Genomic DNA, 16,652 nt, shown 5'->3' on the forward strand with positions numbered 1-16,652 from the left:
TAAGCAATGCGTTCCGTTATGCAGACAAGCGAGTTTACGATAAGAGCATTTGCTTATGCAGGGCTAAGAGACAGCGAGAGACTAATGGGCCATTCTGGCCGGAAAACAACAATTATTAAATATCTGTGAGTTGTGAGGTGATGTTATGACATGGGGGGGTGATCAAGTGGTCTGTGTGAGTGACTGCATAGCCAAAAGCCTGCTTTTCCAGACAAACCATGATGAAATAAATCATTTTAATTGCAATAAATTTGCTGCAGTGCATACAGTACTGCATGGTAATTAAATCCAAGCAGTCAATTTTTTTGTTATCTAAAGTCTCATGGAAATCAGTGGTGTATCAAACAATGTGATCATTATTTCATTCCTTATCCCAGTGTCAACTTGCGTTGTCTTTCAGATCTCGGCTTGGTTGCCATGACGAGCGAGGAGTGTCCTGTGCCGCTGGGGAGCATTTCCTCAGCAGGGCCAGGGCAGAGTGAGGAATACGGCTTGGCGCAGGCTGATGACATCATTGAGGAAGTGGGTTCAGGTGATGACGTCAGTATCGGCAGTGACCTAAGCACTCTTGTGTTGCCCTACCCAGAGCTGGCACCTGTGGTCTTCTTCTGCCTAAAGCAAACCACCTGTCCTCGCAACTGGTGCATCCGTATGGTCTCCAGTCCATATCCTTTCATTTACTGGTGGAGCTGGCTCCTTTTAACCTTAACCTTAACGATAACATTTACTTCATCACTTATCCTTCATCATTCTCTAACCCTAATTATTCACCTGTACACGTAACAGCTCCAAGTGCATGTTCAGTTTCATATATATATTTATATATATATATATATATATAGCTGTCCTCATTCAATGCACTTTATTTGTATCTGTTTAAAACGCTCACCTTCGTTAACCTCATTCTTAACCTCTACTGTTCATTGGTACACCTTTGATGCAGCATCTTTTCATCTCCTCAGCTAACACTGGTGCTCCAGTCGCTTTTTATTAGAGCCTTTTGTCTGCCATCAGATTCTCTCCTTTATGATATATTCCGTCTCTGTTTCGTGTTCTTTTAATACACTCTTTTTTTATCCATCTTGATCCTGACTCCCTATCCCATCCAATCTCACTCCTTTTTATTTTGGATTTGCTACCACATTACAGCAGACATCCCAGAATCTACTCAAAGTAAGTGTGTTTGACATCTTTATACAACCACAACTATTAGTGGTCAGCATTGCATTACTTAAACAATGGGATGGGATGTGTGTGTGTGTGTGTGTGTGTGTGTGTGTGTGTGTGTGTGTGTGTGTGTGTGTGTGTGTGTGTGTGTGTGTGTGTGTGTGTGTGTGTGCATGTGTCTGTGTGTGTGTGTGTGTGTGTGTGTGAATGTGTGTGTGTGTGTCTGTCTGGGCGTCTGTCCGAAGACTGTCTGTCTGTCTGACGACTGTCTCTGTCTGTGTGTGTGTGTGTGTGTGTGTGTGTGTGTGTGTGTGTGTGTGTGTGTGTGTGTGTGTGTGTGTGTGTGTGTGTGCGCGTGTGTGTGTCTGTCTGTCTGTCCGTCTGTTCGGACGTCTGTTTGTCCAGATTTGGACTGTCTGTGTGTGTGTGTGTGTGTGTGTGTGTGTGTGTTGTGTGTGTGGTGTGTGTGTGTGTGTGTGTGTGTGTGTGTGTGTGTGTGTGTGTGTGTGTGTGTGTGTGTGTGTGTGTGTGTGTGTGTGTGTGTGTCTATCTGTCTGGTCTGTCTTGTTCGCGGACGTCTGTCTGTCCGACGACTGTCTGTCTGTCTGGATGACTGTCTGTCTCTCTGTCTGTCGGACAACTGTCTGTCTGTCTGTCTGTCTGTGTGTGTGTGTGTGTGTGTGTGTGTGTGTGTGTCTGTCTGGACGTCTGTCCGGAAGACTGTCTGTCTGTCTGGACGACTGTCTGTCTGTCTGTCTGTGTGTGTGTGTGTGTGTGTGTGTGTGTGTGTGTGTGTGTGTGTGTGTGTGTGTGTGTGTGTGCACGTGTGTGTGTCTGTCTGTCTGTCTGTCTGTTCGCCGGACGTCTGTTTGTCCAGATTTGGACTGTCTGTGTGTGTGTGTGTGTGTGTGTGTGTGTGTGTGTGTGTGTGTGTGTGTGTTTGTGTGGCGTGTGTGTGTGTGTGTGTGTGTGTGTGTGTGTGTGTGTGTGTGTGTGTGTGTGTCTATCTGTCTGTCTGTCTGTTCGCCGGACGTCTGTCTGTCCCGACGACTGTCTGTCTGTCTGGATGACTGTCTGTCTCTCTGTCTGTCCGGACAACTGTCTGTCTGTCTGTCTGTCTGTGTGTGTGTGTGTGTGTGTGTGTGTGTGTGTGTGTTGTGTCTGTGTGGTTTTACTCTGCACCTACACTGGCAGTGAGACTAAGGGTGATCCTTTCACTCCTTATCTTATCTGTCCCTAACATTAGGGACAGATAAGACCACACTGGGCTGGCTGCGGCTCTGCTGCGAAAGTGTATGTACATCTAAGTGCAATCTGACCATGGCCCTATTTAACCACCACTAGTCGGAGAGCAGGGCTCCAAGGATTGCAATGTCAGTAAGATGTTTGCTTGGTCAGTCGGTCACTGCAAACCTTTTTCGAACACATGACCTAAGCAAAAACAGAGCTTTCAGGGGCAACTCGATTCTCGAGCTTTTTCTGTTTAAGTTTAAATTTAAAACACCAAATACCAGAATGTAGTACAATAAAAAAAAAAAAAAAAAAGATAGGCAATGTATGATGGAGGTCAGGGCATAGGCTGTGTTAAATGAATCCATGTTGAGCAAAAGTCTTAATACAGACAAAAAGACAGCGTTTTTAGACAGAAAATTGTTTATGGCAAAAGCCCATGAAATGCCTTGTAAGTTAGGAGTTTGACTTTATATTCAACCTGCGCATTTACCGGAAGGAAGCACGTGAGGATAGACTCACACCATAGTAATATGTCTGTATCGCAGACAAACAAACGGGTGGCCAGAAAATCAGGACGTCAGAGGGAGAGTGTAGGCAGTCAGATAGATGAAATGGACAGTGAGACTTTCTGTTTGCCTTTTAGACTCCATCTTTGATGTTTGGAGGAAAAGAGGTTTCAGAAGGATTTTACACTGCTTGCTAATGGCTGTTATTGTTTTTTTGTGAATACACAATACAGACAACACCACACACACACACACGCATGCACACACACACGCACACACACACACACACACACACACACACACACTCCAAATCTCATTTCACATTGCTTGAGCTTCTATTGCAGCTCACTGGTTGCTGAACACCCATGGTGGCTGAAACTGTAAGCATGTTAAAACACAGAGAGACACACCTGTGTGTATGTGCGTTTGTGTGTGAGAGAAAGAGAGTGTGTGAGAAAAATATAAAGTGAGTGTGAGAAAGTTGAATAAGATCGAGGGTGTGTGGTGGTCTGAGGGAAGGTTGTTATTGCCGCGAATTGAGGTGATTTTAATCTTGTGGAATCAGCTGGAGAGCCAAGAAAACACATAAACGCACACTTCAGTCTGGTTAGTGAAGTGTTACTTTTGCCATTTTTGACTGTGTTGGTTTAGACAGTTTTGAAGTTGCTGAAGAGTGTGTGTGTGTGTGTGTGTGTGTGTGTGTGTGTGTGTGTGTGTGTGTGTGTGTGTGTGTGTCTGTGTGTGTGTGTGTGTGTGTGTGTGGGTTGGCAGTATATTCACAGGCTTTGTGCCTTTTCTTGTGTAGGACTAGGAAGATGTATGTGTGCATCTACTATTTGTGTGGGACTTTGGTGCACTGGAACAATGATTTGTACCCGTTTGAGTAGGTGTATTGATCGTACTAAAGCAGACAGAAGTGTATATATAAATACGTTGGGTTGCTTATGTACTGAGCAAATATGAGCACAGCACAGTTTTGTTGTGAAGACTTTGCTGATGAAACAGTATGCTACCGGACCATAGTGATACAATGACAAGATCAGCCTCATTTCACTGTTATCAAATAGTTTAGCTTGTGCTCATGCAGTGTAAATGTGTGTGTGTGTGTGTGTGTGTGTGTGTGTGTGTAGGGGGGCAATAAGTCGTTGTTTCACCATCTCTTTGCAGATCAATAATGCTGTTCACAATACAGTAACTGTGAGAGGCCTTCAGTGACTGACAGCACACAACACACACACACACACATGCAATGATGCTCTTCCACGGTTGCCTGCAGAGCACCTGGAACACCTCTCTATATTCCACCCCACACACTTCTCCCCCCCTACCCCCTCCAACCCCCACCCATTGCTCCTCAGAGTGCACTCTACATACTCTCACAGTCTACATCCCATGAGTATTGTGATGAACCCTAATCCTTCTCTCTTTGTTTTCAAACTCATTTCATTAATCTCACCTCATTCCTGCTTCTCAAATCTGTTGATACTGATATGAGGTTTATTTGATTTTGTGTCCATCCTCTCACAACAAAGTTGAGTGGGCAGTGGTGGTCTAAAGGGGGCCAGTGGTGGCCTAAAGGTTAGAGACGCGAGCTTGTGACCGGGAGGTTGCTAGTTCAATCCCCAAACCGACAGGAGAGAATCTGGTGGGAAAAGTGAAGGGCCAGCGCTTGTTCCTCCCTCATTACCACCACTGAGGTGCCCTTAAGCAAGGCCCTTAACCTCCAACAGCTCCAGCAGATCAGACTGTGGTTGTACTGCAGCGTCCAGGTATGATTGTGTGAATGTGGTCAGGGCGTTTCTGCAATAGAGAGGCTACCTCTCAGTAAACCTTCCCTGAATAAATAAAGGTTTAAAAAAAATAAAAAGTGAATTGCCAATCTGTCTCCTTCGTTTGTTCCTCTTTTCCGTTCCTCTGTATTCCTCCACTTTGCTCCCCCATTCACTCTGTGTTATAGTTAGATATAGATATATCTGTAGATATTGTATTTACATTTGTATAATATGTTAAATCTGCCCTGTAGGCCCTGTAGGATATATCTGTAGATATTGTATTTACATCTGTATAATGTGTTAAATCTGCCCTGTTCTTGTTTTCTACCTTTTTTATTTATTTAGACATTTTTTGACGGTCTGCAGCTCTCTTCGCTGCTTCTCTTTATACTGACTTGCTGTAGAGACATACTGTAGCAGCTGTTACTTCACTTCTGTCAAGACAGCAGATCAGATGTGTGGCCCAGTACAGTCCCACTCACCTCTGATGAATTCGTTATGGAGATTTGTGTAATACTATATTCTGCTACATGTATACAGCCATTTGCATGCACACTGACAGACAGCGGTGGTAATAGTACATTTACTCAAATACTGTACTTTTGTACTGTGCTACATATATCTGACAGACGTAGCTACTACTGTACTTACTTTGCAGAATCAGATTATTAATACAAAATATAATCAACACATGAATTATGATTATATTATAGATTAATTGGCTACCAAGCAGCATATCAAGTAGGTAAAACAACTCCCACTTTCACCAGCTGCAAAATTAAAGTGATGCTTACACAATAATTGCAATCAATAATATAATATATATAATTTTTTATAATTATTTGATACTAATACTGCACATTACAAATTTTGATGCAGGACAACAATAGCAGAGTATTTCTACAATGTGGCATTAGCTACTTTTACTTAAGTAGAGGATCTTAATAATTCTTTCACCACTACTGACAGATACATGCATACATATACATATACATATAGGTATTGGCATATCCAGTCTTCCATCCAGGCGGCATCAGTAGCTCTTCAACTTCTCAGTGTTAGATTTGACCCTATTAAAGAATCTTTGTGTTAATGTAAGTCATTCCTACTCAGCTTCTCGCTTCATCAGCAGCTCCTCTTCTCCACTGCAGCCAATTTTACAGGAGAAATCTTTAAGGGGTCATAGCTTTCACCTGGTCAATCTTTTAAAATGGAGAGAAAAGACTGTAATTCTGTGTGCAGACTGCAGCCAGTCTGTTGCATTGGGTCTTCGTTAAGTGGTGAAGATTGCCTCTCATCAATGCTTTTTTCTACAGATCAAGATGAGAACATGCCAGGTCACTCATACTCCATTATACCTCATAAAGCGCAATCAGCTGCATTCAGTGACACCTGACCTGTCCACAGTTACTCGTGCTAGAAACACAGAGAACAACAGATATCAGTTTTTCATCTAATTCATTTAAGTGTCATGTATTGACTTGTTTGAAGGTGCAATATCTTCTATGGCATTTTATGTGATGTCCCTTTTGGCTTGCAGAATATTTTAGTTTTATTACGTAATATATGTGTACATATAAAAGAGCAATATTCTGTCCTCCTGAAATGATTACCATTGTGTTTTGTTTTGGACTTCTTCCACTGATGCACTTTTTCTGCACTGCTTGTTCCAGACTCCTAAATTGTAAAGTAAGCGCATTGTATAGGGGCATTTTTAGCTGTATTTTCAAAATGGAAAGACGGGGTAATTGTTAGCAGTACACAGCATTTCAGAAAAGGAAATGTGCTGGCATGAGTTGTTTAGACGCTGAGCATTGACTGATGAATTGCTCTGGGCGCCTTCTTATTTCATTGTTAGAATTGCATGAACTTCTCTAAATTTTCCAACTCGTTCCTTTCTATTTCTTTTTTCTTTCTTTGTAAATTAGCTTAATTCTTCCACTCGCATGTGTTTTGCACCTCTCTTCTTTTCCTTCCATCAATTCTCTCCTCTTGGTTTCTTTCTTTTCGTCTTGTTTTTCCTCTCCTTTTTCCACTGAAGAGCTTGATGCCAGTAACTATCCTTTTGTTCACATCATCTAACCCTCTCCCCTTCTGCTCTGATTGGCTCCTGTGGTGTTCAAGCAGAGTGACCGGCCTCTGTGGCCCATGATCCTATCTGGCCCTGACAGCTTGTTATCTCCATAGTGACGGATGGCTGAGGCGTTGCCGTGCCTTGCTCTTAACTACTGCTGAGGATAGAGCGCACACCTGGGACACATCACCTACTCTCTCTCTCTCTCTCTCTCTCTCTCTCATCTTCTCGCTCTCTTTTTCTGCTTTTTTTTCTTTTCTTTTAACATTTTCTTTCTGTCCTTCTGTTTTCTGTGGCTTTTGGAATAGTTGCTGTGGGGCTACACAGTAGATTATATAGTTAGATAGTCTTTTCTTTTGCAATGAAACTTGCTGTGAGGTGTGTCACTTTATCAACACGTGTGTGTGTGTGTGTGTGTGTGTGTGTGTGTGTGTGTGTGTGTGTGTGTGTGTGTGTGTGTGTGTGTGTGTGTACATGTCAAATGGTTGTTCTGTTTTGACAGATGTTTTCTTAAAGAACATCAAAAGAATTTCTTTAATTCTCAGTGACACTCTTGTCTTTCTTTTATCTCGTGCTTGTTCTCCTGTCTGTTTTCTGTCATTTCTTCTTTTTTGCTTTCTATTGTGTTCTCACTCACAAATGCAAGCACTCCTTTTAAACATATGAATCATTTCCCCTTCTCTCAAGATGTTGTTGCTTCCCAAACCTCTTTTTATGCCTTCATCTTGTGCAGTAATGTGAGTGTTCCACTTATTTTAATGAGCCTCTGCTTCAAGTATGAACTGTTGTTGTCCTTTTACCCTGTGTGTGTGTGTGGGGGGGTTGCTCCTTTTTAAAAGAGGTGTAAACTTTAATGAGACAAACCTATGTTAAAGATAAATGAAACTTATTAGAATGCTAATTGCCCAAATAAATCCCATAGCTAAAAGGAATACCAGCACCAATACTGATTTTCATGATCCCTACTCTCTCAACACTCTTTCTCACTTCTTCTTCACTCCCTGCTTCTTTCCTTCCCCTCCTCCCTCTCTCTTCTCCCTCAGGTCTAGTCCAAACTCCATTAGTGCCTGTACTGTCTAAGAGGGGAAGAGGAGATGAGAGGGGAACAGTGGAGAAGAGATGAAGGGCTTAAAGTGACTCTAATGACTACTGTAGTACCAAGCCTCTGTGCGACCTATTTCACATGCATTACTCTTTTATAGTTTCACAGCTACACTAAACATGCGCTTTTTATACTATGACAGTTCACAGTCAATGTCAAAAGATAATACTAACATAGGATGAGTAATGCTACATTATGGTACTCACTCATCTCATTTGTTTATTCCATTTCCTTGTTCTGACAGATGCCAGAATTCACCAACCAATGCAATCATTTTCCAAGAATCTTTGAATGAAATGCTAGGCAACTCAAGTGAAATGTGCCTAACCATGTTCCTCAGAGGAATCTTTGCGTAACTGATACCATGTCATTTACCACAAACCACAGACTTGATTGACTTCTTTACTGACTGCAGTGTGCTTGTGAACAGTCTCACAACCATCACATAGCCCATCATTGAAAAAGTAAATTAGAAACCACACTGCCTGTGTCTTAGATATGCTTGTTGACTATTTAGATTTGCTAGGTATGATATGTCTTGGTGTGTACAGCTGCCTTGTAGGTGCCTTATTTTTCTTTGTAGTTGTTTTGCTGCTTATGTAGCAGCAGGACAATAGGGTGTACGATTGTTATTTACCCGTTAAATACTTTTGCCAATGTCTGTGTGTACATGTGTACAAACGTGCTTCATTGTGTGTGTGTGTGTGTGCCTTATCGCGATCCCCCGCTGTTGGATTACGGATTATGTAGACACTGTTCTTGAATTGCAGCCATAATTGGGTTATGGGTTAGTTCAATGTCACATTCTTTGAAGAGAATTGCATTCAGATGCCTGGCTGACATTATCCACCTTCTGCGTTGGCACTGTGTTATGCTATATATGCTATACTGTCTATTGGGCAATACTTTAGACAGCAGGGCCTTTGTCTAAAAACAGTAACAGCATGGCAGATTGCTTTTTTTTAGATGTACCACACAGATACATTTAAGAGGTGCACAAACAGAAAGGCATAGGGACATACTCACACAATAATAGAAAAGAAATCTAAGCTTGTACGCACATACGAACAATTATGATGTTTTTCTCTCTTTGTTTTCCGCCTTCCATCATCACATTATTGCTGCCTTATTTTTTTTTGACTTATAAAAGAATCATGTCTTCCTTTTTATGTCAGCTCAACTCAGAAGTGTTGCTTTACACAAACTGGGAGTCTTGAGAGAATTTAATAAGTCATTTAATGGCTCCATCACCACTAACTGCAGGGTACATTTTATCCAAGTGAGTGCTTTGTAGTTTGCTATTTCTCATCTATTATCCACAAAGTGCTATATAAATTGTATGAGTCATTCTGCAGTGGAGTGAGTCTGTTCTTTGCTTGCAACCTCCCAAAAACTCTCCTGGACAGATTTGAAACTTCCAAATACAGTTTTCTTCAAATGTATGGGTGCATGATTGAAGAAAGTTACAGTGAACACAATAATGACCGTGAAATGAGGCGATGATGACTGACTTGCTGCCTGGTCAAGTTGGGGACAGACCTAGTAGTGATTTATGAGACGTCTGTTTGTGAGCTCTGTGTGTGTGCACTTCCTCCAACTAGAGCCACACAAATTGGGCTTTTGTCTGAGAGCTGGAATGTGGAAAAAAAGCCTGAAGATCAGATGCTGTCCCAGAGGCAGCCTGCAGTTAACCTATTCAGCTATGGTATATTTGTGGCTTAGTGACTTTGTTTGGGTGGCGAGAGAGTAATATTCAAAGCTAGAAAGCATATTTCTCACACCAAAAGCAATATTCAGTTGAGAGCTCTAATTAAGGGGGCACAAATTATTTAGTCAAGAGCAGAATTCAGGTTAGTGTGTTTCCATTCATCTGTCAAGCGTTTTTTTAAAGAATTTTGAAATGTCGCAAAAAATAAATGCAAATTAGGTGCGTTTCCATCAACTGGCCTAATAAATTAGGCTACAGCGTAGTTTTGTCAGAAGTTTCCGCAACAGGCTACGCATGGCTGTAATCCACCAGTGAACAGAATAGAAGACATAGAGGTTGCTAACCGGAAACAAAACAAATTACCCTAGCCACATCTAACCATGGATGTAATATGGATAAAGCATTGGAGATGGAGCCCTGTTCATTACTATGAGAGTTGCTCAGTGGCGCATGACACATTAATGGAGCCAAAACCGCGTATAAAATTACCTGGATGATCGGCACTGCTTCCGCACAGTGTGGCTCATAGAGCAGCCCTACTACAGACTTCCGCTGGCCGAGCTGGCCACTTCTGGTTAAGGGCTCCACTAATTTGAATAGGGATTAAAAGATTGAATCATTAGGCTCTTTTAGACTTTCCAAATGTTATTGGACCGAATGGATCAAATTCTGATTCTGAAACAAATCATGTCGCGAGAATGGGCCATCTTTCATGCTGTCCAGGGAGACACAGACACGTTGTGGGAATATCTGGGAAGACGCCGACACAATGCACCGACAGTGGAAACAGCTGATTAGCCCTGTGAGTTAAATGTTAGCTTTGTCGAGTTTATTTGGCGAATGCGTTTCCATATCCCATTTAGTGTACAACTCTTTTCGCCAAAGGCAAAAACCACCTCAAATGAGCGTAAAAAACCTTTTTACGCAATTGAAGGAAGTTGTATTAAATTTAGCTGTTTCCATTCAGCTTTTCTAATGGGATACTTCAAAATGTGCATAAAAATAAGTAAATAGAAACACAAATACAGGGTTATCTGCAGGATGCGCCAAGGTTTAAAACCGCCTGACTCATGAGGAGTTAAACCTTCAGTGCCCATACTTTTTTATGGGTTACACAACAATATTACACTTCTAAAATGACCTGCCAATCATTTATTGTGCTTTTCAACAGACATTTTCAAGTACAACAGACATTTTCAAATCATATCTCATATCAGAAGTATCTATCTTTAATTGTATAATATGCAGTAATATACCAAAAAAGACAATGTATAGACTAATACACAAGTAATAGCACAAATAATGTTAAAGTGCTCATATTATTCTCATTTTCACATTCATAATTGTATTTAGAGGTTATATCAGAAAAGGTTTACATTGTTTATTTTTCAAAAAAACACCATATTTTTGTTGTACTGCACATTGCTGCAGCTCCTCTTTTCACCCTGTGTGTTGAGCTCTCTGTTTTAGCTACAGAGTGAGGCATCACACATCTATCCCATCTTTGTTAGGAGTCACACATGCGCAGTAACTAAGTAAGAACTACTAGCTAGTCAGAAGCAGAGCATGAGGGAGTGCCACGTTAGCAGCTAGGCGAGCATGTCTCGAGCATGTGTTACAAAGTGATGCACATCCGTCACGGAAGTAAAGGCTGGACTACAATAGAGCTGTTTGGAGCAGTTTGTGAACAGTGTTTTCTGTTGGAGATGGTAAGTCCCTTTGGGGTGGACTTTGGGCTTTTTCACTTTGTAAACCTATAACATGCACAAAAAAGATATAAAGGAAAGGGGAAAAGCCAAAAAGCATGATATGAGCACTTTAACAAACTAAACATTCTGGAAAATGAATCTAAAGGTTTTCCAATTAAAATGACACTAGATGGGCACCAGGATAGCTCAGTTGGTAGAACGGGCACCCATATATAGAGGTTTACTCCTCGACGCAGCGGGCCTGGGTTCGACTCCGATCTGCTGCCCTTTGCTGCATTCCATTCCCCCCTCTCTCCCCTTTCATGTATTCAGCTGTCCTGTTAAATAAAGGTCTAAAAATGCCCAAAAAATAACCTTAAACAAAAAAAAAATAATGCTAGATCTTTCTAATAGCAATATGTAAATAAATTGGTGCCTCGAGTAAAAGTTCTCATCTGGCAATAAAATACTTATGTAATAGTGACTCTGACTTGTATTTTGGCCATCGTCCTTGAAACAGGAGGATTTGAACAAAAGCAAGAAAAGCTCACATTGTATTAGTTTGAATATGAATTCTATGGTTATTACCAGAGGCAGCTGAAAAGACAGCTACAGATAAGCAAAACCTATTCTACGGCAAATATTCTTGTCTTGTTAAACTTGGAAGCTAAACTGCCACTAGACAGAATTTCTAATAAATCCAATGTGACAGCTCACAGTCTGTTCTCACTTTTCAAATAAATTGTGTCTTTTCAGAATACATTCTGCTATGTTTTGCCGATGGCTAATGCTATAAAAACAAAAACAAACTCTAGTCGCATGCTTTAACATGTTGGACAAATATATATACATATATACATATTTTGAATTACAAATATGGGGAGATTAACTCTAAAATGAGATACTCAGGATTTAGGGAGGGAAAGCAAAGCCTGTAACCAAATTAATTATAACTTCCTTTTAAAAGTGCATGGACAGCTTTTTCAGACTTTAAGTAAGAGAATGTTAAACTTCAGATACCTGGCTCTGCCAATGACTCTAGAGGAAGGAAAGTGAGGTTGTGATGTAGGACATAACGTTTTGTACAGGAGAACGTACTCTGGCAACATTTCCATTCCAATTGTTTAGGTTTGTAGGAAGTGTGAGGAAAGCGTGAGTCACTAAGGGATGTTTATGAATATTCTGCATTTTGATTGATCACCAGTATGTTTCAGCATGAACCTTTTGCCCACTTGCTCTGCGGGCTTTGAGGTCTACCCTTTAATAATGATTACTCATGAGCACATTAGCAGCCTAAGAAGACTCATTACAATATCAAGGAGACCTGCAGATCACATACCCTTTTAGTGCCTTTGAGTATAGAGTCTTTGTGTCCTGGCTATATGAGGCATGGACGTCACGTTACCAATTAATGGGTCACAATTATGCCAAGACCAGATCCCTCCACAAACGCATCATTACATGTTGGAAGTAAAGTCGTGGAAACCTTTCAGCACTTTTTTAAATGGTCAAAACGGGACTGTGGAGAGAGTTTCCCTCACTGGAGCTCCAGTGGGTGATGGGCATGAACTGCATCAGTGCACACAAAACTCCCGCATGCGGTTGCATAAAGTAGTGATTCACCTTCCCTCAGCTATCATGTGTGATTACAACTGCCCACAGGACCACAGTGGTTGTGAATATAATTTGAGGTCTCTCAATTCCTCTGATGAAGAGATAGTAGGAGGCGTATTGGCCAAGCTCACCTTAGAGAGATCAAAGCGAGTTGCACAGAGCTGACAGATGGAGGAATTTAATTTCTTCAAGGCGCTCTGATATTAGAATGTGGCATCATTTAAACGCTGCTTAATATTTGGAGAAAAGTCTTAGATGAGTATGCAAGTCAGGGAGTTCTTTTGGGAATCCCCATTGTGTTGATCTAATATGACATGATAAAGAAGCTTATTGCGAATTTCTCTTGGCATTCAACATCTTTCCTTTTGAGTTTTTGTTCTGTTCAGTTCAATGGATTCAGAATCAAGAAAAGTGGGACTGAGAAATAGACACATTGGAGATTTTCAGGTGATTTGTAGATGCAGTCTGCTTATTTGCAGCACTTCACATGTACACTGACTCAACTCTATGTCACAAGATATCAGAGTTGGCCAAATGAGCGGGGGCAGATGCGTACAAATTTACTGCAAACATATGTGACACACTGGAAAACGAAGGAAATGAGTATGAGATGAACAGGGAAAGATAAAAGAAAGAAAAAAATGGGAAGAGAGAGAAACGGAGCTAGTAGATGAGAAGGGGTAATTATTGGGCAGATAGAAAGGGATGGAGGGTTGGTGAGAGGCACAAAAGCAAAACACTGAGTGAAGGACAAGCTTGTAACTTCTCTGTGAAGGACGGATAAAAGAGAAGGAGAAAATATGGAGACGAAAGAGATGGTTGATAGCGCTTGGAGAGGTGGGCGGAGAGAGAAGAGGAAGTGAGAGATTGCTAGTTAGCACTTTTCTTGAAAAGGCAGAGCGTGAGGAGACAGAGTAAAGGAGGTGAACAAAGAGAGGGAGATAGCTAGCACAGTGGCAGAATGAACTTTTGCCCAGTGCCTGTCAGCACAGAGGACAGCAGAGGATGGGTGGTGTGTGTGTGTGTGTGTGTGTGTGTGTGTGTGTGTGTGTGTGTGTGTGTGTGTGTGTGTGTGTGTGTGTGTGTGTGTGTGTGTGTGTGTGTGTGTGTGTGTGTGTGTGTGTGTGTGTGTGTGTGTGTGTGTATGTGTGTGTATCCTTGCCTCCTGACAGTGAGGAGGAACATGAAGTCTCTAATTGCTCTGGTGACTGCAACTTCAGACCTCTTCCACACTGAAAGGAAGAGAGAGTGGGAGGGAGGGCAGAGTAACACTGAGATCAGGACAAAAAAAGACAAAAGGTCTTAGTTACAGGAAGAAGGACTAAATGAAGTTATAAATGAACGGCACACAAAAGTCACGAACAGACAAATAACAGATTGCACACCAAACCAAATGGGACCAAATGCAAAAGGTACAAGTGAGGGAATATGCCTTACTGATATTTTATGGCTGTGTACATCTAGTATTAACAGTGAAGAACTGTGTAGAACAGAGACTGAAATAATAAACAGACCTCATAATCATAATTTTTGATAAAATCCCAGTTGCGTCAAAATTGCAAATGTGGCATTTGTAAAAACGTGAGCAATTTAAGCCACAATACGAGACACTAGGCAACAAAATATAACAAATATTAGAATGAAAGTGAATTGCACAAATATTTTAACTGCAGCAAAGCTTTCAGACTATTAGTAATGTGTGCAAATCTGCAGTTGTTTAGCTGTCCAGCCCACGACTGAAACGTTAACTCAAACCGCTCTCATAGAGTTGTTTTCGGCCAAAGCAGGCAGCTGTTTTCAGTAAAAAAGGCTCTTAAAAACCCACTGTACACTACCTGGTCAACACCAAAAGGAAGACAGACAACTAGCTGGTCAACATAGTGGAGCGTTTAGCAGCTAAAGAAACAAAGATTTCTTAAATCAAAGAGTTTGTAGAGACAAAAAACAGAGCTAAAAGAGAGTGAATATTAGGGGTGAGGGAAAAAATCAATACAGCATCGTATCGTGATATTTTCCGTGGCAATACTGTATCGATACATAGAGACCAAGTATAGATCTTTTATTTTATAAATTGCACATGAGAACTGAGACTTTTTGGTACTAAAATAATAAAAAATTTAAAGTGAGATGAACAAATCGATACATTTATCTTTTTAGATAAAAGAGATGTTGACAAAGTTTTTATTTGGGGATATAATTTGAATTTGGAAAAAAGTAATAAATTGCAATATATTGCAGAATATCGCAGTATGTTTAAAATCGCAATAATATCGTATCGTGATAATATCCTATCGCGTATCTCTGGTGATTTCCGTCCCTACAAATGAATAACGATGTTGCACTGTAACTACTGGATGTGTAAGCAACAGTTTTCACAGGGCCCCGAGTGCCATTGTCTATTCTAAACAAAATAATAACCATAATTACTGAATATAACACATACAACACTTGAATGTAAAAAATCTTTCCTCTACTTGGTCACACCATCTTCTTCTCTTTTATTGCATTAAAGTGAAAAGAGATGTTTGTTTTGAGCAAAAGTCATGTGGATGTAAGACTCACTGCATGCCTTGGTGATTTAGTGATTTTTTTTTCGCACTTTGACCTGGTGGAAAGATAATATATATATATATATATATATAAAATAGTTACTTTTAACACTGACATCTGCCATTTCCCTGACTTATGTCCAGTGACCCTTACTCTCTCCTGGGTGTAGTCCCTTATCGCTCTGTCAGCTCTGGAAGAGGAGAGAAACAGAAAGAGGATGGGGGTGACAGTGAGGGGGAGAAAAAACAAAGAGAGCGGAGCTTTAGATAGATGGAGTAATGGAGTATCAAAGCGAGAAAAAAGACATGTAGAGAGAGAGAGGTGAGAAAGAGAGAGGAAAGCCTTACTGACCGCTAGGGACCTGCTGAAATGGCCCTGCTTTGTCACTGTCTCTCTCGCTCGCTCTTTCTCTCTCACTCACACACACACACACACACACAAACACACACATACAACTCTCTCTCGCTCTTCTCACTCTCATAAATACGCATAATCCTAGCTGTCAGATATATGTTACACACATATGGATCATACTCAGCCTAAATCCTTCTCCTGCGTTTTTCCACTGACTGTGGTGTGTGTGTGTGTGTGTGTGTGTGTGTTGATGTGTGGGCGGCATCTGTCAGGGCGGATGCTAAAACCCTTCCTCTGGCCAATGATAAAAGCTCAAGGCTTGTGTGTGTGTGTGTGTGTGTGTGTGTGTGTGTGTGTGTGTGTGTGTGTGTGTGTGTGTGTGTGTGTGTGTGTGTGTGTGTGTGTGAGTGTGTGTGTGTGTGTGTGTGTGTGTGTGTGTGTGTGTGTGTGTGTGTGTGTGTGTGTGTGTGTGTGTGTGTGTGTGTGTGTGTGTGTGTGTGTGTGTGTGTGTGTGTGTGTGTGTGTGTGTGTGTGTGTGTGTGTGAGAGAGAGAGACCAGATGTTTGGACATTAGTTGACTGCTGATATCTGCAGCTCAAATGAGCTTTGGGGCTTAGGTCATTAAAGATCAGCTTTAAACTTACTGACACACACACACACACACACACACAAATACACACTCCCCAAGTAGCTGAGTTGGTGGTAGAAACTCAGAGAGGGACAAACTGTTCAATGGGAGAGGGGGCATGGAGAGGAAAGGGGGAGAAAGGAGTGAAACAAAAGAGAGAATTAAAGGAGGTATGGAGGAGATGTGGTGACATAAATGGTGCCTCAAGGAGAGAGGAAAAACATAATCTTATATGACATATATGTCATATATGATG

At 41.2% G+C, this 16,652-nt stretch overlaps 1 protein-coding gene across 7 annotated transcripts in view; it reads left to right on the top strand.

Annotated features, from left to right (window-relative positions):
• The window catches only part of cacna1ia (calcium voltage-gated channel subunit alpha1 Ia), a 157,160-nt gene that overhangs the window by 39,496 nt on the left and 101,012 nt on the right, over positions 1-16,652 (top strand). For all 7 annotated transcript variants that reach the window (XM_039824439.1, XM_039824434.1, XM_039824436.1 and 4 more), the window contains exon 2: positions 401-665. In XM_039824439.1, the coding sequence (XP_039680373.1) occupies positions 418-665 (248 nt within the window). In that variant the 5' untranslated portion in view covers positions 401-417. The remainder of the gene's footprint in view (positions 1-400; positions 666-16,652) is intronic.

This window comes from Perca fluviatilis, chromosome 15, assembly GCF_010015445.1.
Source record: "Perca fluviatilis chromosome 15, GENO_Pfluv_1.0, whole genome shotgun sequence".
In the NCBI taxonomy this organism is placed as follows: Eukaryota; Metazoa; Chordata; class Actinopteri; order Perciformes; family Percidae; genus Perca; species Perca fluviatilis.